Source organism: Pan paniscus, chromosome 13 (assembly GCF_029289425.2).
Source record: "Pan paniscus chromosome 13, NHGRI_mPanPan1-v2.0_pri, whole genome shotgun sequence".
NCBI classification, from domain to species: Eukaryota; Metazoa; Chordata; class Mammalia; order Primates; family Hominidae; genus Pan; species Pan paniscus.
Genome location: NC_073262.2, coordinates 100422074 through 100447905, shown reverse-complemented (window position 1 = coordinate 100447905; position 25832 = coordinate 100422074). Strand labels below are relative to the sequence as shown.

The 25832-nt window shown below is 39.0% G+C and overlaps 1 protein-coding gene across 5 annotated transcripts in view; it reads right to left on the bottom strand.

Annotated features, from left to right (window-relative positions):
• Nucleotides 1-24791, bottom strand: part of PLCL1 (phospholipase C like 1 (inactive)) — a 348610-nt gene extending 323819 nt beyond the window's left edge. For 2 of the 5 annotated variants that reach the window (XM_003825319.4, XM_034954745.3), the window contains exon 1: nt 21762-24791. In XM_003825319.4, coding sequence (XP_003825367.2) covers nt 21762-22001 — 240 coding nt within the window. In that variant the 5' untranslated portion in view covers nt 22002-24791. Of the gene's footprint in view, nt 1-16750; nt 21168-21761 lie in introns of those variants that run through there. The other 3 variants (XM_034954746.3, XM_034954743.3, XM_034954742.3) reach the window with 3 other exon arrangements.
• Between the last annotated feature and the right edge of the window lie 1041 nt (nt 24792-25832).

Genomic DNA, 25832 nt, shown 5'->3' with positions numbered 1-25832 from the left:
AACTAGTGTAGCAGTGAGAACTATTTAGTAGGTAGACCCAAGAAAACATGGTGATAGATTGGATATGATAGAAGAGGGGAAAAAGGAGACAAAGATGACATCCAGATTGCTAGCAAGGGCAACTGAGGATAGTGGTGCTATTCATGAGATGAAAAACAGAGAAGGAAAAATCTAGGAACTTGGAAATATCCAGCAAACAGATATCCAGGCCTAGGTATATTCACTCATTCAATAAACATTTTTAAGCACCTGGCTTGGAGCTCAGCTCTATACTATACTTCTGTTACAGCACCTATATTCTATTTGGGCTTATAGTTTTAATACATTGGGTATTGTGCATGTCTGCCTCACCTTCGAATCTCTATATTGCAAATATAGTCTTGTCATGAATGCTAGAAGCATCAATGAACAGATGAATGAACGAATCGGTCATTAAAAGTAACTTTGCCAAATGTATTATAGTGTAAAAAGAATTGATTAGCATTGCCAAAAAGGCTGTTAGTAGAGTTAAATTTCAATGGCCTTGGATCCACAACAGAGATATTAAGCATACATTTAAAGATTTAACATAAAACATTAAATAGTAAGAGAAGAGGTCCACATTCTTCCTCACCTTCACATATAAATCAATTATATATCAACTCAATTTTCAATATTTGAAGGAAAGAGTCAAAATCTATCAGAACTAAGAAATTCCTTTATATATAATCACCTAAAGAACATTGTTTTCATTTTAGTTGTATCTCACAGGATGAAGCATAGGTAGATGATAGGCCACCCATGCCAGATGTGGTCCATATTCACAAACATTCACTTATGCTATTGTGAATGAGGTATCTCAAGATAGCAGATGGGTAGTCTGACTAAATACATGTCATACGTGATTTGATTAAGAGATAGCGGCAGCCGATAGGACTGCTTCTCATACACCAGTCCACTGCTGTTGTGAGGCTCAGTGAAAAGCCTCCCAGAAGGAAATACTGGCAGGTACAACTGCTAGGAAAGTATATAGACCCTGTCGTAAAATTATTTAGTGAATTACCGACTTTTCATTAGTAGCCAATGGACAGTGTCTTTATTAGAGGAACTGCTAGATAAATCAATTGTCAAGTCCATTTTTTTAGGCACAGCCTAAAATATTTCTAAAATATATAACAGATATATTGCATTATTCACCTGCAAGCCTTATGGCAAACTTGTGGGATAGGCATTAATATTCCCATTTTACCAATGAAGAAACTGAGGCTCAGGAAAAATTTTATGATCACACAGTTAGAAAGTAGCAAAAATGAGATTCCAGGATCCCAGATCAAATTCTCAAATCTGTGTCCTCTTACCTGCCCACGCTGTCTCTCAAAGACTTAAGTTCCTGTTAAGGAAAGCGAACCTAGCAATGGTAGACTACATTAACTCAGGGCAAGATTCCCTTAAGGAAGGTAGAAGAGAATGAGTTGTCTTGGTTTAGTTTGGGTGAGAGATGGGAGATAAATCAAGTACATGCTTAGCACTTAGTAGGAGCTACAGAAGATGCAAGAAAAGTCTAAAATGTGGTCCCTTTCTTCATGGAGTTGGTAGGAGACACTGTAATTTCCCACTGTTTATAGGATAGTTTCTAACTTATATCATCCTTGTGAAAATCAAGGTTATAGCTGATTAGCTAAAAGAATACTGCCTATGCCTTCTACTGAAAGAGCTTGTAGCCTTAAAACTTCCAGGAACACTGGCTCCTTTTTACTGTGGTACTAGGACTGGGTCCAGTGTCATACGGCAGCTGAATTTCAGAGTGAATCCATGATTGGCTTGCACAAAGATTACAGCCAAAATTCCAATTCTTTCAGAATGCTTTCATAAAGAAAGCTATGTTTAAATCTAATAGGTATAAAGAAAGAAGCAGAAAAATGTTATATTCATTATATCCTCCTCCACCCACTGACTTGTGTCTTACCCACAAGAACCTGGCAGGTGACAAACACCTAAGGCAAAAAACCAGAGACACCTCTGATTTTCAGCATGCTTGGTCAAAAAACCTGCAGAAAAAAAAAGGCAATATTGCTTCCTTAACCAAATTATTACTTATAATAAAATGAGTAATAGCTGCCAATTTTATGGTTCACCCCTTTCCTTAATTTTAAGGTTTTATTTTAAGACCAGTCATTACTTATTTAAGGCCCCTGCCTTTACAGAGCATCGTTTTGGACCACAAAACTGAACAGCTCGAAAGAGTTCTGGCTTTTAAGGAATTTACAGTCTAACAAGAAAGACAGACTCATAAACAAACAAGCTGAATATCTGAGTAGGAGTCAGACATGTTTTTTTGTTTTGTTTTGTTTTGTTTTGTTTTGTTTTGTTTTGTTTTGTTTTTTTGAGACAGGGTCTCGCTCTGTTGCCCGGGCTGGAGTGCAGTGGCACAATCATAGCTCACTGCAGCCTCAACCTCCTGAGCTCAAGCAATCCTCCCATCTCAGCCTCCAGAGTAAATGGAGCTATAGGCATGCACCACCACACCTGGCTAATTTTTGTATTTTTTGTACAGATGGGGTCTCACTATGTTTCCCAGGCTGCTCTTGAGGTCCTGGGCTAAAGTGATGCTCCCACCTCAGCTCCCCAAAGTGCTTGGATTACAGACTGATTTTTTAAATACTTAAGTTTTCATTCACGTTTTGCATATAGCACAAATTTTACCAAAATGGCCATAATTCCAGGGTGAAAAAAAAAGGAGTATGAAGTCATCAGCTGTAACAGGACTTTTGCTCAGTAAAAAGCAAAATTCAAAGATGTCATTGAATTGTAAGGTGCAATCAGTTTGGACAAGTTAAGAAAGTTATTCTAACAGATGCCTTCACAGAGTTTTAGGTGTCTCTTAAGTCTGAGTTTGTGTCAAGATGAGAATTATGAGGACTTTTCTAAAATTTCAATCAACTTGAAGCAAGGAAAAAAAACCATTATATATTGTTCATTAATATGAAATTTTAGATAAAAGAATGACCAAAACCAAGGACACAAATATATCAAAACCAAGGACACAATATAGTGTCAAATTCTGTAAGTACTTAAAAATCATTTGCTGAATTAAATTGAGCTATGCTAAATTCATATATAGCTCATTCTTTTACTCTAGAATTTGAGGAAAGTGGAGACCACTTTTAAACAAACTTGACCCTTTCCTAAAAATTGTGCTTTTGTTTGTCAAGAAAGAACAGAGAGAGTGACAATTATACATACTGAGGAGTGGTTTACAAAACTTTTTTGGAAGAAATTTGAAGCGTAAAACAAGTAACTACTTACTATATCAACTCAAATCAAAGTTTCTGGGCATTTTTCTTTGTAATACTGCAAGAAATTAGAGAAAATCAATGATGACCAATATGAACAGAGACACTGGAACTGCCCCATCTACCAGAAAGATGACCATCACAACTCCAACCTGGTTAGATATGGCAGCCAAAAGACAAAGTTTGCCCCATGACTCAAACATACCATTTTATTCAAAGCCCTCTATGATCAAAGTCTTAAGAATTACTATTTCTTTATTTCTTCATATCTGAGAAGTCCTGACAATTCTTTCAAAACTAGCCTCAGATTTTATTTTCCTATTTCCAAATAATAATAATTAACATTCATTGACTATCTACCTTGTATCAACCATTTAGGTAAGCACTCTACATGAATTCTCTCATTTAAATCCTCCCAAAAACCACCAACCACATATATATATAGAGAGAGAGACAATCAGTATTCCAATTCTGGCAGTCCAATTCTAGGGCCTTTTAATGGTAGTGCTATACCACCTCTTAGATCTAGCACTTAATTCTAGAAACTTCTAGCCATTCTCCTAATCCCTAATTTATTTCTATTGTTTCACATAGTTATTAAGAAAATTATCTTTAAGCTGGGGGCAGTGGTGCATGCCTGTAATCCCATCACTTTGGGAGGCCAAGATGGGAGGATCACTTGAGCCCAGGAGTTCAAGACCAGCCTGGAGAGCCCATCTCTTAAAAGGAAAAATAGTAAATCATTTTTAACTGATTTTTTACCTATGATTTTTACCTATAATTGCTTCCCTATTGAAGAAAAGTACAACGGCTTTATACATCATATTAAATTGAATCCAGCTGCCATATCAAGCCTACCTTTGGTGAATTCACCATATCCTCTCAAATTCAGGAGCATAGTGTCTTAATATAAAGACAACTTTGCTGAACTGTGGTCAATGGAATATGTATTTTTTTCCAGAAAAACAATTCTCCTGATGGTTACATTTGTAGAAATACAGGATCCAAAAGAAGGAAGGTAAAACAGCCCACTACAGTGGACCACAGTGCATCTGGCATAGCAACCAGTGTTGAGGCCTAGGAACACCATTTCAAATGAAACACTGACAAATCAGAACATGCCACTTACTGTGTGAATCTGGGCAAATACTTAACCTGTCTGTGCTGCAACTTCCTCATCCATGAAATGGGGTAGACAGTCCCTACTTCATAAGACTAGTAAGAATTGGTAAGAGTTAATACACATAAAGTGCTTAGAACAGTGTCTGGAACATGGTAAGCACCCAATAAATGTCAGGGGTTATTTATTATAGTGGGAGTGTGGGAGGAGACACCCACGTAACTCCCTTCAAATATGTCAAGAGCTGTCATGTGAGAACTTAAACTTACTCTTTATAGCTCCTGAAGGTAGAAATAGGATTGCCTAAGGAAAGTGTCAGAGAATAACTTGATTTGGGCTCAACGTAAGAATTTTTTCAAACGACAAAAGCAGACTGAAAATGAAATTGGCTCCCTAGTAAGGGAGGCAACTCCCTGCTGACTGGAAGCAAATTCTGCACATCTAGAAGGGTTCCTGCCCTAGTGTGGTTAACTGCAAAATGACCTCCAAAGGCTCTCCTAAAAGTTCACCACAGGATCTTTCAGACAGCATGTGGCACACAACAGTTACTCAAGGCATCCTAAGTTGTTCTTGCTTGGAGTTTATCTATGATTCACATATGGTATACATTTGAAAGTCAGGATAAAAAGTGCAGTCCATGTCTGTGAGACATCATTTTGAAGCCAACTGGCTCATACAGATAGACCCTAGTAGCACATGAGCCGTGTTCTGGTCAATTTTCCTAACCAGGTTAAACAATGTGAACCCCAAAACAGAATAATGTCTGATTCCCTCCTATTACAAAACACTTTGGTCCCTTCTCCAAATTAAGAATATATCCCACGACTAACTGTTTAAACCTTAACAAAAACTTACAGTCTCCTCTTGTTCATTTTACCAATAGAATCTCCTAATCTCTACCTAAGCACATGGCCATCCTGATAAAGACTACATTTTCCAGCCTTCTTTGCAGCTGGGTATGGCCATATGACCACTGGGCCAATGGGCCAGTGGGATATGAACAGAAGTGGCATGTGAAACTTATGGGTCACTTCCTTAAAAAGAAACTAATTGCTCTCCACTTTCCTCATCCCCCTTCTTATGAAATAGAAGGCAAATGTGGTGATAGGCCATTTTCATCAAAGGGACAAGCCAACATCTTAAGGGGTGGCCCAAAAAGAAGAGCAAAAAATCTGGATCCCTGAATTACTTTACGGAGCAGAGACACCTACCTGATTTGTAATAACCTGCTTAGTGTTGCTTATTAAAGAAATAAACTATCTTGTTTGAGCCACTATGTGCAGGGATCTCTTTGTCAGAGTGACATAGCCTCCCATCAGATGAAAGTATTTATAAATATGGAGAGTGGACCTCTTCACTTCAAAAGCTCAGAAGTTCATGTATAAATATTCTCAGCTAAATTCCTCCTTTAAAAAAGATTTTTATAGGGAAATTTTAAGTTCAGATGTAGATCAAGCCAACTATCTAAAGCAAACAATACTTTGGAGGGCTGAGTACCACCACCAGTGATATACTTCCTGAACACTGAAAAACAGAACGGTTTATAAAGGAAAAGACCCAAATGATAGGGGGAAAAAAGAGAACTTGAAGAAAACTACAAAGACAGTCCTTGTGGGTTATAGCACCGTGATCCTTACAAGGACAAGACAAATAATCTACCTTAATCATCTACTTGATCTTTAAAATGCTTAAGCCATTTTCAAATGTAAGACCTAAATATCAAAATTGAAACCATTAATAAGAATACAGAAAGGCTTCAAACATAATCAGATAAACACAGTTAAGCTTTAATGTCCATACGAAGCCTCAGAGCAATGTTTCTGTAGCTTGTAAAAAAGCAAATTCTTTAAAAGATAGTAAGGTATTAGGCACAGTGGGTAAAGAACTTAAATCACAGTTTTGCTTTCTCCAGATTTTTCTTGAAGAAGTTCAGAACAGCAAAAATATCCACTTCAGAATTTTCATTTTATGTAAATAAATATCTAATATCTACATCTAGAGAGTTTTAAATTTTGATTTCAACTTTTTATCTTATTTAATGCCACTAAGCCCACCACATTCTCAGTTGATCCCAATGTCAGCAGAAAGTATTGCTTTTCTCTTCTGGCTTTTAACAGGCTTCATGCAATGAAAAACATTCCATAACCTGGTCTTGTTATCCATGAAACCAGATTGCAACTGATTCCCTATGATGTGAGCTTATATGGAAATCACACTTTGATACAAGCAGTGCTAAGAAAACTGGGCTTTGTTCTTATTTTAATATCTTACACTGCCATACAGGCTGGCATACATACCCCATTACACTGACAATGCACAGAGGAACACAATAAATGACTCTAGAACTATAAGATAATAAATCTGTGCTGTTTTAAGCCACTAAGTTTGTAGCAACTTATTACAGCAGCAACAAGAAACTAATACTTCGGGTTGCTGACATGTAAGTTTTGAAGAGTCAGAAGCCCAAAACCCAGCCCTAGGAGTTGTGCCAAAACAATTACTTCAGATCCATTGCTTTTTCTTAGATCCTTCCTACTTCCAACTTAAATGAAATAACATATATGCACCTAACTCAATAAACGGTGGTTGCTTTTATTGCAAAACAATCCAGGGTTTAACTACCTTAACTTTTGTTTTTCTGCTCAGCTCCATTCCAGCCAGATGAATATATTCTGAAATCATTGTTTGTTTTTTCAGGTTGCAGATTTGGAAGACAAAAGAAAATGAAGAGTAAAAGTATACCTTCCCCCAACCCTACTACATACACACACACACACACACACACACACACGCATAATAGTGAGCCTTGGCTTCCTCATCTGTAAGGTGGAAGTGATAATGATAGCTACATGTCTTCCCAGACTGTTGTAAGAATTGAAGATATTGTAAGATCTTGACAATGGTGTGCTCATTATTATTCTATAACATGAATGCTTGAAAGAAACCTCCACTACCTATCCCTGGTATCATAAACAATTCTAATTACATTATCTAATTATCACAAATAATCTCATTTTAATGATTCTCTGAAAGAATGGGAGTGATAGTAGACAGCCGGCTTAGTAAAATGAAAGGGTAGAATTGGAAAATGGTCTCTAAGCTCCCATTCAGCCCTCCAATTCTATAACAATGTAATTGAATAAGTAAGCAGTCTCAAGTTGTGGTATAAACATATATTTTTTTCCCTAACTGCTCATTCTCAGATCCTCTTTGTTTCTCTATACTCCAGTTATTACTGATAGCTTACTCAGATTCCATAGTGTTTCATTCTGTTTCCATTATCAGAAGGGTTCTTTTGAGTCCTTACTCAGTCTTGTTCACTTTAAAATTTCAATGTCATGTTTAATTCAAGGTCTTCTCTACTTTGCAGCCCCCACGGCAAGCTAGAATGGTGGATTTAGTGGCTAGGGCTGGGGGTGGGTCTACTCTACCCACTTCTCCCTTTCTCTTCCCTGCTACACTTCCTTTCTAGTCTTAAGCTGGAGGATGAAATGAAGCCGAGGTCTCTCCATAGGATGGCCTCATAGGGATGTTGCAGGCCCCACTGGGTTGGTTTTCTCTACTCCTCAAATTAACACTGAACTGACCACTGGTTCTCTCTGTGAGGCAGGCATCCAAAGGCTGACTCTCTATGAAGTTGCTTATTCCCTATAGTGCCCTTCTTCCCCACACATTTATTATCCTGGTGTGGGAGATTTGGCATGAACATTGACCTTTTCCCTCCCATCCCTCACCAGCCCCTGTCCCAGCCTTTTGTTACCAGAGTCTCTTCACCCAAGAAACCTCTTTGGGTGGGGCAGCAGCAAGAGGACTGGATGTCTTCTACAGTGTCCTCTTTCTCCACAAACAGGAGAGCATCAGGGGCTCTGATGGTCCAGTAACTCAGTGTCTTTCAAGAAGAGACAGAAAGACACCAGTCTGAACTTATAGGGAGATTTGGTGGAGAAGGAGACAGTTAAATGCCACCACCATTACCAGTCCAATCTTACACTTAAGAATTATCTCTTGGCCAGGTGCAGTGGCATGTGCTGTAGTCCCAGCTACTCAGAAGGCTGAATCAGGAGGATTGTTTGAAGCCAGAAGTTCAAGTTCAACCTGGGCAATATAGTGAGACACCATCTCAAAACAAGCAAACAAAAAAGAGTCATCACTTGAGTCCTTTCTCAACCTCAGAAAGGGTCATTATCTCTTCACCTTACAATGAGGTAAGTGGAAGGAATAGGCTGTCTTCAGGAACCACAAACACCCCCCGCCCCAACCTCCAAGTCTACTTTGTCCCTTCCAGTCATTCCCTTACTCAGCCTGGGGAAAAGGGTTTGGGCAAAAGAAATAGTGAAGGTAGTGGAGGTAGTGAAGCCAGCTTCTTAGTAAGGAAGGGACGGTCATGGTTGCCTGAGTATGTGAATATTTAGAGCCTTTTTTAAAGGAGTGGTGGCTAATTCCAGCACTCACAACTACTTCCATCCTAGTACACCAACTTCTACAATGATTTGTTTGTCAGGTCATTTCTCCCTATTGGTAAACCTATCATACTGAAGGTGCCACCATGAAGAATCTCCCTGGACTTTCCTAGAGCTGGGGTTAGCAAAATAGCCAAGTAGACAAAGCTTACTTTTAACGCCAATCATCACTATCGACAACCCAGAACAGTCCTCCCTTGATTCTTCTCAGGAATCTTCAGACTCAAAAGAGCTTTGTGTCCAACGATCACTGCTAAGTGTGTTAAGGTGTCAGGTGCCCATCAGTTAAAAGTTCTCCAAAAAAACCAAAGACCATCAAAATTAAAAAATAAATAAATAAATTCCAAAATGTACAACTTCTGGCAGAATGATTCAAGTAAAGACATTTGTCAAGGCATTTACTCAGCCCATTTATAAGCATGGTCCCATCTGACTCCATTCCCCTCTAGCACACCTTGATCCCTCTCTTTCTCTTCACTCCTTTCAGAAACCTCAACTACTGGTCAAGCTTAACAGTTAACATTTCTGAGTGTGACTTCTCACAACCTATGCAGTTCTTACTTTGATGACGATGTCTCTGGATAAAGACCATCTTCCCAGTTGCAGGAAAGAAAACTGGGGATCAAAAGGTTACCTAAACCAGGCATGGGGACATAGGCCTATAGTTCCAGCTACTTGGGAGTTTGAGGTGAGAGGATCCCTTAAGCCCAGGAGTTCAAATCTAGCCTGGGAAACATAGCAAAACCCCCATCTCTACTAAAAAAAATAAAATAAATGTTACCTCCTGTTGAGACTTCTGACTTCCAATATGCCTGGCGTAAGTATACACACACACACACACACGTGCACACGCACACGCACGTGCACGTAGAAACATCAGTTCATTTATCACAAAACTAGCTTGTTCCCACACTAAATAAACATGAGAAAGTATGAGGAAAAAAAGTTTTTTAGGTTTCAAATGCTTGGGAGAACCCTTTCTTTTTGGACAAGAAAAAAAAATCACTTTAAGAGAATGTGACCAAATACTTTATTGCATAAGTGCTGTAATACTAGAGAGAGAGCCAAAGACCTGTACCTTTCAATAATTTAACATAACTTCAGATAGATAATTAAAACTGACATACAAAAGAAAGCTTACTGTACCTTTAACACTAGGCAGTCTCCAAGTTATGGGGACAAACTTATGGGTACCATTTGGCCATGACACTAAATCTCTGCACAGCAGAATGGATTCATTACCTTTAACACAATAAAGCATCCACAAGGGCACAATTTCATGACACAATCATATATTTGAATTTCCCACATATTGACTTTGCAATTTCTACCAAAAATAAGAAATTAATTGATCAGACAGAATTTCAGTTTAATGGAATTTAACAAATATTAAACATGTTCCTCCTACATATAAGGCACTATATCTGCCTCAAAGCTAATTAGGAGGAAATCTTGACCATATAGCACCATCTCTCCTACCACTAAACAAAAGTTACAACTTCCTTGGACTGGAAACTTAAATGCTCTTTATTTTATTTATTTATTTATTTATTGACACTGGGAGACAAATCTATCAAAATATAAAATAATTCATAACAGATTACAATAATTAAGTAATGGTCCATCCTTAGCCTATATAATTTATACCAAAGTTGGACCATAAACTCTTGCTTCATGGTAAAGAAGATAACTTCAGTCAAAGAATAAAAATAAACAGGCATACCTCAGAGATATTGTAAATTCAATTCTGGACCATCACAATTAAGCAAATATTGCAATAAAGCAAGTCACACAAATTTTTTTGTTTCCCATGCATATAAAAGTTATGTTTACACTATACAGTAGTCTATTAAATGTGCTATAGCATTACGTCTAAAAGCACAATGTATATAACCTTAATCTTAAAATACCTTATTGCTAAAAAATGCTAATGATCATTAGCTATAATCATAATGATTATGAGCCTTCAGCCAGTCATAATCTTTTTGCTGCTGGAGGGCCTTTCCTCCATTTTGAACACTGGTGACTGATCAGGGTGGTGGTTGCTGAAGGTTTGGGTGGCTGTGGCAATTTCTTAAAATAAGATAAAAGTGAAGTTTGCCACATTTATTGACTCTTTAGTGAAAAATTTATCTGTAGCATACAATGCTGTTTGATAGCATTTTACTCACAACTAACCTCTTTTAAAATAGGAGCCCACTCTCTTGAACCCTGCTGCTGCTTTATATAGGTTTATGTAATATTCTAAATCTTTTGTTGTCATTTCAATGCTCAGAACATCTTCACAAGGAGTAAAATCCATCTCAAGAAACCAATTTCTTTGCTCATACATAAGAAGCAACTCCTCATCCATTCAATTTTTATCATGAAATGGAAGCAATTCAGTCACATCTTCAGGCTCCACTTCTAATTCTAGTTCTCTTGCTATTTCCACCCCGTCTACAGTGACTTCCCGCACCGAAGTCCTGAACCTTTCAAAGTCATCCATGAGGTTGGAATCAACTTCTTCCAAATTCCTGCTAATGTTGACATTTTTACCTCCTTCCATGAATCACGAATGTTCTTAATGGTACCTGGAATGGTGAATCCTTTCCAGGTTTCAATTTACATTGCCCAGATCCAACAGATGAATCACTATCTATAGCAACTATAGCCTTATGGAATGTATTTCTTAAATAATAATACCTGAAATTCAAAATTTCTCCTTGATCCATAGGCTGCAGAATGGATCTTATGTTAACAAGATGAAAACATTAATCTCCTCTACATTTCCATCAGAGCTCTTAGGTGACCAGGTGCATTGTCCACAAGCAGTAATATTCTGAAAGGAATGTTTTTTTCTGAGCAGTAGGATTCAACAGTGGGCTTAAAATATTTAGTATATCATGCTATAAACATATGTGCTGTCATCCAGGCTTTGTTGTTCCATTCATAGGGCACAGAGTAGATTTGGCATAATTCATAAAGACCCTAGGATTTTCAGAATGGTAATTGAGCATTGGCTTCCACTTAAAGTTACCAGATGCATTACCCCAGGCAAGAGAGTTAGCCTGTCCTTTGAAGATTTGAAGCCAGGCATTGATTTCACTGCTGTAGCTATAAAAGTCCTAGATGACACCTTCTTCTAATTTGAGGTTTTTTAGTATAGCCGGCTTCATCGATAATCTCTGCTAGATTTCCTGGAGAACTTGCTGTAGCTTCTACATCAGCACTTGCTGCTTCACCTTGCAATTTTACATTATAGAGATAGCTTCCGTCCTTAAACCTCATAAACCAACCTCTGCTAGCTTCCAACTTTTCTTCCACAGCTTCCTCACCTCTATCAGCCTTCACAGAATTGAAGAGAGTTAGGATCTTGCTCTGAATTAGACTTTGGCTTAAGGAAATGTTATGGCTGGTTTGATCTTCCATCCAGATCACTAAAACTTTCTTCATATCAGCAATAAGGCTGTTTTTGCTTTCTTATCATTCATATGCTTCCTGGAGTAGCACTTTTAATTTCCTTCAAGCACTTTTCCTTACATTCACAACTTGGCTAACTGACAAAAAAGGCCTACCTTTCAGCCTATCTCAGCTTTAGACATGCCTTCCTTACTAAGCTTAATCATTTCTAGCTTCTGATTTAAAGTGAGAGATGTGAAACTTTTTCTTTCACTTGAACATTTAGAGGCCATTATAGGGTTATTAACTGAACTAATTTCAATATTGTTGTATCTCAAAGAGTAGGAGGCCCAAGGAGAGGGAAAGACACTGACAACGGCAGGTCAGTGGAGCAGTCAGAACACACACATTTATCAATTAAGTTCGCTGTATTATATGGGCATAGTTCATGGCACTCCAAAACAATTACAATAGTAACATCAAAGATTACTGATCACAGATCACCATAATAGATATAATAACAATGAGAAAGTTAAAAATCTTGTAAGAATTACCAAAATGTGACACAGAGACACAAAGTGAGCACACGATGCCAAAATGAGACACAAAATGCCACCAGTAGACTTGCTCAACACAGGGTTGCCACAAATCTTCTATTTGTTTAAAAAAATGCAATATCTGCAAAGTACAACAAAGCAAAGTGTGATAATGTGAAGTTGCTTGTACTACTAGGAGCCCCACTCCTCTCAAGGGAAAATGGAATGCAATATTAAAGTAAAGTCATAGGTATTTTATGTGAAAGGAAGGCTGTGAAACTGAGAAAAAATGTATATTCAAGTAATCCTTGAGTTTCCCAAAACTGTTTTAAAAATTGGTTTTTGATTTGTCAGCTGAACTTAGTGTTTAAGATAACAATAAAAAATCTGCTATTTTATCCACACCAGCTAAGCTTTAAATCAATACTGTTTTAGAGGATAAGAACATATAGCATAAAGATTAAAAGCAACCTCTGGAGCTAGATTATTTGGACCTACTTCTTGGCTCTGCATTTATTAGCTATGTGACCTTAGGCAAGTCACTTAACATCTCTCCATCTGTAAAAATCGAGATAATAATAATATGCATATCATATGGTTATTGTGAGAATTAAATTATTTGACACACGTTAATGCTCAAAACAATGCTAGACTCATCATACAAATTATATTAGTATTTGCTATTATTATAAAGAAAATTGCTCAGTAGGAAAACCAATTCAAGATGTTACTAGGTGTTTTATATATTAGATTAAACATAAAAATAAAGCTACTTACTATTAATAACATTTCTAAATATATAATATTTAATTATGATATGAAATCAATACTTCCAAAATATTTCAAAGCTGGAGTTTACTAAATGCTGAAGATGACTTTGCATCTTTTATATACGCCTCTAGGGGGAGCATGAGGCTCCAACTCCTTCACCTCCATCCCCACTCCCACTTCCAAACATTAGTCACCATCAATGATTAAGAAACTGCAAGTTCAAGGACATTGATGGGGTATGTTATATGGGGAGGAAGCTCTCAAAGGAGAGAGAGGTCAGAGTGCACATAGCATGGTCTTCTCTCTCTCCTCCCCAACCCAACAATCAGGGCTGACCTGTAGGGGAGCAGGGCCATCACTCTTCTGATGCCATTACCCTTTTCCTGAACCAGGCCTTAACCCAGCCTGAGCCAAGGGAGGCTTAGAGGGGAAACATACTCTCCCCCTGCTGACCATGTCTCTGACTCCTTATTGTCTAGCCCTAATGGGTGTGCCCCTGATTACACCCTAGAAGGTGTGCCCACCCTCATCATTGGCTGTCAGATCTGGGAGGTGGGGTGTGGGCTTTAAGTATACAGGTTATTTGGCTTGCTTTTGTTTGAAGTCGTTTGGGCCTTAGGGAAAAGTGCCTACAACATGGTCAGGTCTAGCTTTCTAGGGTTCTACATTGTAATTTTGGTCCCAGATAACACTAAAGTGTTCTTTTGTCTCTTTTTGCCTTATTTGTGCATCCATCTCCCTCACATCGGAGAATGTCTCACAGAGCAGGTGTTCTGAATTTGAGTATCTCTGATTTCTAAATACTCAGTAGCATCACAATCCCACCATTTCTAACCGTGATATTGTACCGTGTAAATAATACAAGTTTGCCTGCTTATACATATTGCCTGGGCTTAGTCTGTGTTTAGTACATACTTAGCATCTTTTAAAAGGCTTTTGAAAGACATGCATGCAGCCAACAAATATATTTTAAAATGCTCATCATTACTAATCATTAGAAAAATGTAAATCAAAATCACAATGAGATACTAACTCACACCAGAATGGCTATTATTAAGAAGTCAAAAAACAACAAATGTTGGTGAAGTTGTGGAGAAAATGGAACACTTATACACTGCTGGTGGTAATGTAAATTAGTTCAGTCACTGTGGAAAGCAGTGTGGAGATTCATCAAAGAGACTAAGACAGAACTACCATTTGACTAACCAATCCCATAACTGGGTATATATCCAACAGCGCTCTACCAAAAAGACACATGCACTTGTATGTTCATCACAGCACTCTTCACAATAGCAAAAACATGGAATCATCTCACCAATGGTGGACTGGACAAAGAAAATGTGGGAAGCATACACTATGGAATACTACACAGCCATAAGAAGGAACAAAATCATGTGCTTTGCAGCAACATGGATGCAGCTGGAGGCCATTATCCTAAGTGAACTAATGCAGAAATAGAAAACCAAATACCACATGTTCTCACTTGTAAGTGGTAGCTAAACACTAAATACACATGAACACAAAGAGAGGAACAATAGATACTGGGGACTACTCGAAGGGGAAGGTTGGGTTAGGGGACTTGGGTTGAAAAACTAACTATTGGGTACTATGCTTACTAGCTCACAGGATCATTCATACACCAAACCTCAGCAACATGCAATTTACCCAAGGAACAAACTTACACATGTACACCCCCTGAACCTAAAAGTCAAGAGAAAAGAAGTAAAAATGTTAAAAATTAAAGGCTCTTGAAAAAGGTCAGCATAAGAATTAATAAAGCAGATATTATCTTTCAAAGGTATTTTAAACTTTTGAATATGAAGATGTATAGTTAAGGAAAAACACAATAACCTTGCCTATAATAGCTACACACTTTCATAAATTTACAAATACAAATTAAGAAATATATGGAAACGAGACACACTAAAATAGTTTATGTTGTTTTGCCTTGATAGATTTTATTATTTTCAAAATTAACTTGCCTTCTTTCTGAAGTGATAATGATAATGTAAACAATGCTTCTTTTCTACTCACCATGTACAATCCTACTTTTCTCAAAGTAATGCTAGATTGATTATTAATAAGATGAGTTTAAACGGCACTGCTGAAAATAAACTAGGTTATATCTCTCTCTTACATTCACAAAAGATGTTACAGATAAAACTACAAATGAAATCCAATTTTAAATCCAATGGACTATTCCAATACTTCGTCATACTATGATTTTGTTGCCATTAAAAGTTAGCTGAAATACACAATACATTTGCCAATATGTAAGACCGAATGTTGTTGTTACAGAAGTTGGCCATTTGGCCCTAATAGTTATTGTCAGTTTAGTATAATCATTAATTACCATAAACTCTGTCTATTGTTTCCTATTACAGGAACTAGAATACAGAGATGAACTAGGATAGATAGGGAGGTGAATAAGAGTCAACAAAACTACAAATAAACCTCTTTTACATTATTAAAACACTAAGATTTTGCAGAACTGAAAGGTTTCACTATAATAAAGTTTATTGATTTATTACCTTAGATTTCAATGTAAAGTCCAACACAATGATTCTCTCCCTCCTTCTTATAACCAATGGCTCATTTACTGTTGCTGAGATCCTGCCTCTTAGCTCTGTCTAGTCATCTAAAGTCGGATAGTTTTTTTAAAATATACAGTGTTAAGCACATCTCAGTTTGGACATTGCTCCTGAATGTGGAGTTATTTTTAATATTCACAGTTATTAAAGCTGAACAGAATTGAGTGAGGGCGCAAAGAAGACTGATGCAATTCCTTCATTGAGTTACTGCCTGGGCCACTGCCTGATTAGTTTGCTGTGGCATTGCCTAGAAGCAGTTAATGAATTGCTTGTTCAGTAGCACCAAGGTAAGGTCGGCTGTCTCCTGATATCTTTTCATAATGCCCTGCTATGCCTGAGGTGTTATTTGGCAATAAATGTTCAATTGACATTTTACTGTACAAAATTTAATTACCTGTTTTCTCCATTGTAAAAAGGGAAAGGTTGGGAAAACACTATTCAGTCTCAATCACAATGCACGTTTAACCCCTCAATGGCTATGTAATTAACTTACACTTTTTTTAGCCTTAATATATTTTCCAAAAGGGAAAACAAACTTTGTGAATTCTGATAATAGTAGCAAACACTAATCAACAGACACTTCAAAAACCTTTCATCAAAGTAAGACAAAGCTCTTTACCTGAAGTTTATTCTTCATTTTCTTGAGAGGTGCTATAAGAAATCACATCAGAAAGACCCTGCAATTAGAAGCAACCACTTCTAAGGTGAAATGTGACCAGGTTACTATGGCAATTTGAGAGAAAGTAACATTCTAACTGAAGTTGTGGGAATCATAAACCAAATCTACCTAAGAGGTTCATGCCATTCATGCAGCCAAATCACATCTCGGGAGGAGAGCCGCAGCTGAAGCCCCCAGGGCACACTCTCAGCAACCCTTACGGTAAAGTGAAGGCTGGCCAGCATCTCTGGTTATTTCTCCAAAATCCATCCATAAGTTGGTTATTCAGAACTTTTAACACATATTTGTAGAGAATAAAATCTATAAATGCTGATTAATTCCTGGGTCAATCTACAAACGCCTATATAATCCATAGGGTGCCTAAAATTTTTAACTGATTTTTAATCACATTTAATTTCCCTTCATAACCGTCCCTATTTAAACACACACACACACACTTTCAGAGCTCCAAAAGAAGATTCCCCCATTTCCTTACTCCCCTAGATTTATATATATTCCTATGACCCAGGTATTTTTTCTGCCTGCGTATCAGCCTAAAAGAGAATAAAATGCTTCACAAACTCCACTGTCTGCAGGGGTATGGGGAAAGTGGGCCTGGGGTAAAACAATAGGATGTAAGCTCCATATATTGATGCCAAGCAGAACACCTGCCAGATTGCTCTGTCTTTTCAAGTACAGCACAGGCCTAACAAAATAGCCAAAGACAGAAGAGGTTGCAATCCCTTTCTAGAATAATCAACCTCCAAATGTTCTGAACTGAAGGAAAGAAGGCTGAGAAAAGATAATTTACCCCACAAACCATAGGACCTAAGATGCATACTCTTCTGTCACTATCTCACGTGTTCGGGCTGTTTCAAACCTAGAAGTGTTGATGGATTGTGGGACTTCTTGCATCTGAGAACCAGCCCAAGAGCACAAACTCTGAAATTAAGCAGACATGACTTTCAGTCATCACTCCACATTTTAACAGTAGCTCTCTGTGCCTTCCTTCCATACTTTAGAGAGTTTCCTGTGAGGTTTAAGTGATACAAACGTACGAAAGCTCCTAGTTTAGTATATGACTCACAGTAGTAGGCACTTAATGTGAACTGCATTCCTCTTGCCTCTCTGAGGAAAGCCATAATCTTGATAGGGGTCTACTGGTACCCAAGGGGCACCTTTAAGGCTTCAGTTCAAAAATCCACCATACCAGCCCAAGATGACATGAGAGAGTGAGACTCGCCATGATATAAAATAATGAGACATGAACAACACCCAAGTAGCTGCTCCAGTGCTGGTCTCAACACCTCATTCCCAACTCCCATCTTCATCCCCCACACCCATGTCCATGAGATCCAAGTGACAATTTCTATTCTTCCTTGCCTAGAGAATTTGTTCTTAAGTAGAACAAAAGGAAGTTGAAAAAAAGTAGAACCCGTCAATGTGTTACATACAATGGAAGAAAAATCAACTGCTATTTTTAAAATACATATGTAGCTCAGTTTCCACCAACTAATATAGTAAATAAGCTATGCTGCTTCCTATTTCCAAAACATTACAATTATTACTGCACTACAGCTATTTGGAACAGCATTTAATATTTTGATTAATATAAAATGTACTAAAGCTTTTCTTCTTTGTGTACATTTCAATGCCAAATTAAAAAAAAACTCTTGGCAAAACTGTGAAAAATGCATTTTCTCTCAATATAGAACATTTGCTATGTATTTCTTATATGATCTAGACTTTTTTTGGAAACTCATTTTTACTATGCTAAAGGGAACAAACCACAGGGCAGCAGATTATAGGGCTATAAGCAATAATCTAAAATGTTAAATATTTTAAATGCTATAAGTTTGATATCAAATACCAGATAAATAAATGGTCTTATTTCTTAATTAGAAATATATTCAAATGCAGAATAGTAAACAACTTTTAGAGATTATCAATACTGCAGGTATCCAACTTGTCATTTCAAACCACAAGTCATCAAGAAGAAATTAAAATGGATTCTATTGCATTATTGTGGTATATAACAATGCGCTTACCAAAAAACATGCAGCATTTATCAATGTCAATGCTGTTGAAACAATCACACAGAAAAACATAGGAAAAAGTAGACAGATTTTTTAAAAACTTAGTTTAATTCTCACATTGAACGTTTTTAAACTTAGGATTGGTTATATGTGGGGAAGAAACACAATGGCAGTAGAAAGAATTTCTGAAGATGCATACAGATAAATGTTGTCATTGTTTTCCTCAGCTCAGAAGAAAATTGTTTTTTCAACTAAACACATGTTTTCACAAATTATGGAGGGCAAATTTACTAAAAACATTCTTTTTATTAATATACAAGACAGTCTGTTTTCTGTCAGGATAGCACTATTCTGAAACAATACCTTAAATTGAGCTGACAAGAATTTAATATTTGATGATTCACAACCTTTCAGTGGCTCAGCATTATGAATATCAATTATTACTGCACTACAGCTATTTGGAACAGCATTTAATATTTTGATTAATATAAAATGTACTAAAGCTTTTCTTCTTTGTGTACATATCAATGCCAAATTTTAAAAAAAATCTCTTGGCAAAACTGTGAAAAATGCATTTTCTCTCAATATAGAACATGTGCTATGTATTTCTTACATGATCTAAACTTTTTTTGGAAACTCATTTTTACTATGCTAAAGGGAACAAACCACAGGGCAGCAGATTCAAGAATGTCACCAGAAAGGTTCTTGATCTCAGAGAAGGAGTGGAACAGAGCTTACCACCTGCCTTTTTTTCTCCTTAGAAGGGCGTTAAGGCCTCTGGGAACAGACCCCAATGACTGCTGCCCACCAAAGACCTACCAGATTACCCTTGAAGATTAGTTTATTCTTCACAATGACCTTAGACTACTCTCTAGGCTTCAAAAATGCTTAAAACTATGAGACTTATAAAACTCTAGCCAGATTTTTTTGTAGAAATCAGGAGCTGCTATAGTTCATCATAGACACATATAGATATATCTGCTTACACATGCATGGAATATTTTGGAAGCATACATAAGAAAGTGTTAACATCTATGAGGGTGGACTACATAAGTGGGAATGTGGAATGTCTGAGGGTCTTTCCTTCACACTCCTTTGCAACATTTGATTTTTTAAATTATATGTATGTGCTACTTTTTCAATAAAAACCTAACATAATAATTCACTTTATTTTCTAATATCTTTAATTTTAAAGGCCATTTACCAAATGTTAATTGCATTTACTATTAAATAGGGGGAAAATCAAGTTAATATTCTGTTGTCTCCCTCCTTTTTTGTCACAAAAAGAAACTTCAAAACAAAAGAGGCACCATTACTCAGCAATGACCCTTCTGAGAATATAAACCAGCATAGTACAATTCAAAAGTGGCAAACTCAGTTGCAAGAATTTGCATATTCCTTATACTCCATTACTTTTGTTTTTTACAACATTATAGAGCCCTTTGCTCTTTATTGTCATATATTTTAAAGTCTCTTGCAGTGCCTGTTTTACACACACAGGACACCATGTAGTATCAATACAGTAGAATCCAAAATGTATGTGTTTCCTAATTGTGATGTTTTTTAAGTTTCAAAACAGTGTGCTTTCTGACCTGTGGGTTAAAAACAAAATAGTAATTTCCCTTTGTCCAAATTCACACCCAGAATAGAACACTCCTGTTACATAATCAAAAAGCCACAAAATAACAGAAACTACTACAAGTCATTTGTAATTACCACCCACTCTTCTTTATATATTATAGAAACCTCTCCACTGATTTTAAACTTCCATGTGTCAGTGTTGGGAAAAAGACTTTACTGGAGCCACATTCTGTGGTTAGTCTACCTCAGCTGGTGCTGGGAGCTTGCAACATGCATGATGCACTGGTTACGCAGCTTAACCCTGAACAGAGCTTTTGAATATATTAGTGAACCCAATAAATTCAATAGTAAGTAAAAGTCCATCTTTCATTGTCATTGAGGGATGTGTGTGTGTGTATGTACACACACACATATATACTTATATATATACATACATACATATCGTTTTATACTGACTGCTCCACCAAAATCAATTTTAATCTGCCATGCATTTGATTGATTACTCACATGCATTTACACTGAGGCCCTTTTCCAGAGCCTGTGCGAGGGTTCTTACCTAAATAACCTTACCCCAAAGTCATGCTCCCAAAAGAGGAAATCTCAAACAGAAGAAACAAGCCCCAAGTGGAAGGAAGATGGAAAGAGAAAGGGGAGGAAAGAGGTTTACAAATTCCTTGCCAAATGGATGGAGAGAAATTCTGTGAGGTGATTAGCGGGTCAGGAAGCGTTTTCCCTGGATGTGGTGGTAACCACAAGGACCAGTGATAATGCTTGGGGGATTGATTGCTTTCCGGTTGTGCTTTCTGCAGCGCAAAAACTCTGGGCTCTTGCATTGCTCTTTACTGTGGTGCAGGGTCCACTTAAAACTCTGCCTCCCTACCGGGAAAGTTCACACATCTTGGGATTTCGGGATCATTTAAGTCTAGAGGGATTTTTTTTTTCACTTGAGAGTAAGCTGTGCATTTTCTTCATTGTATGGGAAAAGCTAACCCTTCATTGGAAAGCAATGCACAACCATCCGGTGGGTCTGCATTTATCCTGAGTTCTCCCTTCCTCCCTCCATCAATGGTTTAGTGAAGCTTGCAGAGAAAATGAGGGAAAGCATCCATCAGAACGCAAAGACGCAGAGCGGAACTTTTCCTCTGCCGTCAGTGGGGAGAAAAAGTCACTTGTGCGTCTCGTGGCTGACAGCTGAGTCTGGGAACCTCCGGATAAGGAAGGAAGGTTTGGCGTTGAAGGAGGTGGGAGAAAACAATGCTGAGCCCGGATGCCTCCGGACACCGCACATCCTGCCCGGGTCCCCGACCCACCCATCACCCACAGCCACGCTCCCGGTGCGGCGCGGCTTTGCTTACCTTGATGATGCTGCTGCGCCGGGGGGTCGCCCGTGCTGCCTCCAGGAGGCCCGCCTCGCTGTCCGCTGGGGTCCCCGCGGCGCCTGGCAGTGCGACCCCGCTGCGACGGTCCCTCATCCGGCCCCCAGAGGCCGCCGTCACGCAGTCCCCGGCGGCATCCGGGCCCACTCGGGGGTCGTCTTCGCCCCCCGCCGCGTCGGGCGGCGCCGGATCCTCCCTGCCGGCCGCGCCCTCGGCCATGGCCTGGAGCGTTTAGGGCTCCCCGGGGGAAAGCGGGACGCCCGGCAGCGGAGTCCAGCCGCTAGGCACGGGTGCGCTCCTGCACCGGGAGGCGGCCCCGCCAGACTTTGTTTCACCGCCCAGCGGCGGTAGTGGCGGCGGCGGCGGCGGCGGCGGCGGCGGCGGCAACTTTCTGGAGAGGGGACATCGCTCGGGCAGAGACGTCCTCGGGCTTCGGTCTAGGAGGCTAGCAGTCCGGCGGGGGACGGTGGCGGGAGTGGGGAGGCGATGTGAGCGGGAGGCAGAAGGAGAGGCGAAAAAGAGAGGGAGGTATCCGAAATGTGATGCAAACGCCGGCCCTGCGCCAGACAAAAGGCACCGGGCGCCCAGCCAGGCAGCCTCTGAAGCCCGGACGCCGGCGGCCCGATAGGGGCCAGAGCCGGGCGACTGCGGCCGGGCGCAACCGCCACCTGCCCGCGGACTGCGGCGCAGCGGTCCCAGGAAGTGCGGCGGCGGCGGCGGCCTCCACTCAGCTCTGTTGTGACAGGGAGGGAGACTTGTTTTGACAGCCCTTGGGGATTGGCAGGCGTCTGGGCCTCTTAGGAGCCTCGCCTCGCCGAGGGGGCTCGGCCCGACCAATCCTCACTGCGGAGGGGTGTGCCCGAGCGCGAAGAATGGAATGTGTTCTGCAACTGGGAGCCGGCCAACGGGGCTAGTGTACTCGAGCCAGGGTGTACGCGCGCGCGCGCGTGTGCAAACCCGGAGGCGCTCCGTGTATATTTTAGGAAGTTTAGATTTGCGAAACGAGCCTGAGATGCAACAAAATCCAGGTTGGGTGAAGGAGAGGGGAGAAAGAAACCTTCTTCTGCCAAACAAAGCAATTTGGAGGAAAGGGGGTATTGAGTATGAATGTCTAAGCGTTTGGGGTGACGGGGTGAAGGTTACAGGTCACAGGTTAATTGCAGGCTCTCAGGCCAATTCTTAGAAGTCAAGTCCATGCAGAGATAAACTAGGGTTTACTGGGATCTTGGGGTTCCATAATGTGCTTCAGGTTCCAGGAAAGGATTCTAAGGTATTCTGCAATGTGAGTAAATATAACCAGGAAGGGGAGTCAGTGAAAGAGATGACGGTGAAAGGAAACTGAACCAACTAAATCCCTCCGAAGACTGACTCTTAACAAAGCACAGATAGAATCCAAGTCAGATAAATGCAGGTGGGGAGTTTAGTCTCTATCCTAAAACATTCCTATTTGACAATGTTTCAGCCTCCTTTCTCTATATAATCCTATATAAAAACATATTTTGCTCATTTCCAGTAAGCTAGCAACCAAGAAGGGAGAGATCTTTGGATGATGAGTTAAGTCACTGAAATTATCCACAGAATGCTCAGATGCAAACCATGGTCCTAAGGCTCCCTGGTAAGACAAAAGACTTGGCATTTTAATTTTAAACTCCTTTGATATTAGAATCTATATTAAACCTCACTTATAACATTACATTTTATCCTATTAATAATTTAATAATTTGAGATTTTACTTGTTCCTTAGTCTGGCTAAGAGCATGAGAAATTATTCAGCATTTTAGACCAACAATTTGGTTTGAATCTCATAATTTTAGAGATATATGGGGATTTAGGGATCAACTAGGACATCATTTTTGTTTTACGGTTGAGACAAAGGCCCAGGGAGTCTTGTCTACTAGTTAGTGCAGGAGCCAAAATTAGAATCCACCACCCAACTCCTCCGATAATCTCTTCACTACTTTATCTGTCTCCTCTGGGCTACAACCAGCCAGAACTGGCAGGGGCACTTGGGAGGTTTCAGATTTGACATTTATCAACTACTAGGGAATACTGAGAAGGCTTGACTTTGCCTTTTCTTTAAACATAAATGCAGCCTAGTAATGAATGTACTGTAGAGAGTAGCAGTGACCTCTGGTTTTAGAACCAACACCACCCTCTAGTGAGATTCTGAGAACTGCATCCATAACAGCAAAGGCTTCTTTTTCCCCCTCATCTTTAAAAGACAGGAGGGGTAACCCAACAAAAGTTTCCTTTTCAACAGGTATGCCTTTACAACGCACAGACTAGAGGAAGAAAATAAAGTGTACCCAGACTTAAAACAACCATACATGTCTTCCATCTCCTTTAGTTCAGGGAATTCCTGTCTATGCTATATAGGAAATATTTTTAATTGCTATCCTCAGAAATATATCTTATTTTAGGCTATCATTTTTTTCTTTGATATTCAACTATTATTACATTTGACTTCTGTCATTTACAGTTGTCAGTGCTTCATTTTTCTTTGTTACTCTAATAAAAGTCCCATTCTTCGGTTGTCCTCTGAAAAATGTAAAACTGCCTTTATCTCACTCATTATCTTGTTATAGGATATTAATGTCATTTATAAGTTCCTCATCCTACAGATTTGTGTACCATTATGATAATAATTTATTTTTACAAATATTAAAATTAGCATCACTTTATTAACAAACATTCAAGGTCAGTGATTTAAAAAAAAACAGAAGCCAGAAAGTACAGCATATAACTTGCAAAATGTTGTATCTTTCAACTAGACAATGTCTAGTTGGACTCTTTTCTCTTCCTTGGCATCCTTCCCTCTCACCCTCATGTGAAAGTGCACACACACACACACACACCCCTCTGATTCCTTTGCTCTGAGCCTCTATCCGTAAAGATTGTTGTCTAAATTACTCTGCTTTGATAAACTAGTTGGACCCTAATCTAGCAAGTCGTTTATATTGTTGTGTTCCAGCATAAGCTCAGAAGGCTTTTCCTGATACTCATGTTTGCAACTGAAAAAAAAAAACCCTCCTATGTACTTGCTCCTAGCCAGGAGCAGATTCTGCTTTGTGGACCCACTTCAAAAACTGAAAGAGACTAGCTAGTTTCAGTTAAGTCAGCAGCCATGGGCACATTCCTACCCCTGCATTAACAGTCCCTCTTTCCAAATAGCTGTCACCTACAATTCTTGCCTCCCAACCTTTTACCAAGTCATGGTGACAATTGCTAGATTGGCAGATTGGAATTTGGGGGTGAGCAGGGGTAGGAAGGTAAGATGTGAATAATAGTAACGAGCAGGAAATTCAAATGTTACTACGTCAGAAAGGACTCTCTAACTACAAATCTCAAGTTGCCCCTACAAGCCTCAATACATGTCAGTCATATCGTGTTTTGTCTTCTCACAGGATTTTATCACTGTGAACCAACTGTCTTTTCCATGGAATTGTTTACTTACATATTCTGTTTTATTTTCCCCCTATCTCTGCTTCACTGAAATGTAGAATGCCATCTCCATGTGCCTAAAGACCTTGCGATTTTATTCATTGCTGTATCTCCAGCTCCCAGAACTATGTCTGGAACAGAGTAAGTGCTCAATAAATATTTATGGACAGAGGACTTTTGCAGTCCTGTGACTAAATAAAATAATCAATCTGATAAAGAAAAATGGTTCTGTCACTGTCTGCATGGTAGAACTTCTCATCCTCAAGGATCCTAGAATTCCATTTTAGAGCAGAAATCAGAACAGATCCACACCAAGCAGCTACAAATCTCAGAAGAAGGGCACTTATTAATTGGAATGACTTGAAATCTAGAATTAGACTGAAATACAACCAATAAGAACTAAGCAAGTTCTAGCAGTCCTGAAAATACCTAGACCAGACTAAAAGACTAGATATGTCAATATAGTCCTTCCAGCCAGGGAAGTCCAGAACCCTGGGCCTGAGAAAAAACCAGTGAGAATATTAAGACTTTCCATATACTACCAGGAAGTCATAGTGGGGGGAAAAGAACTATCTCTTTGATAACTGCTTTCTATGTACCAGATAATCC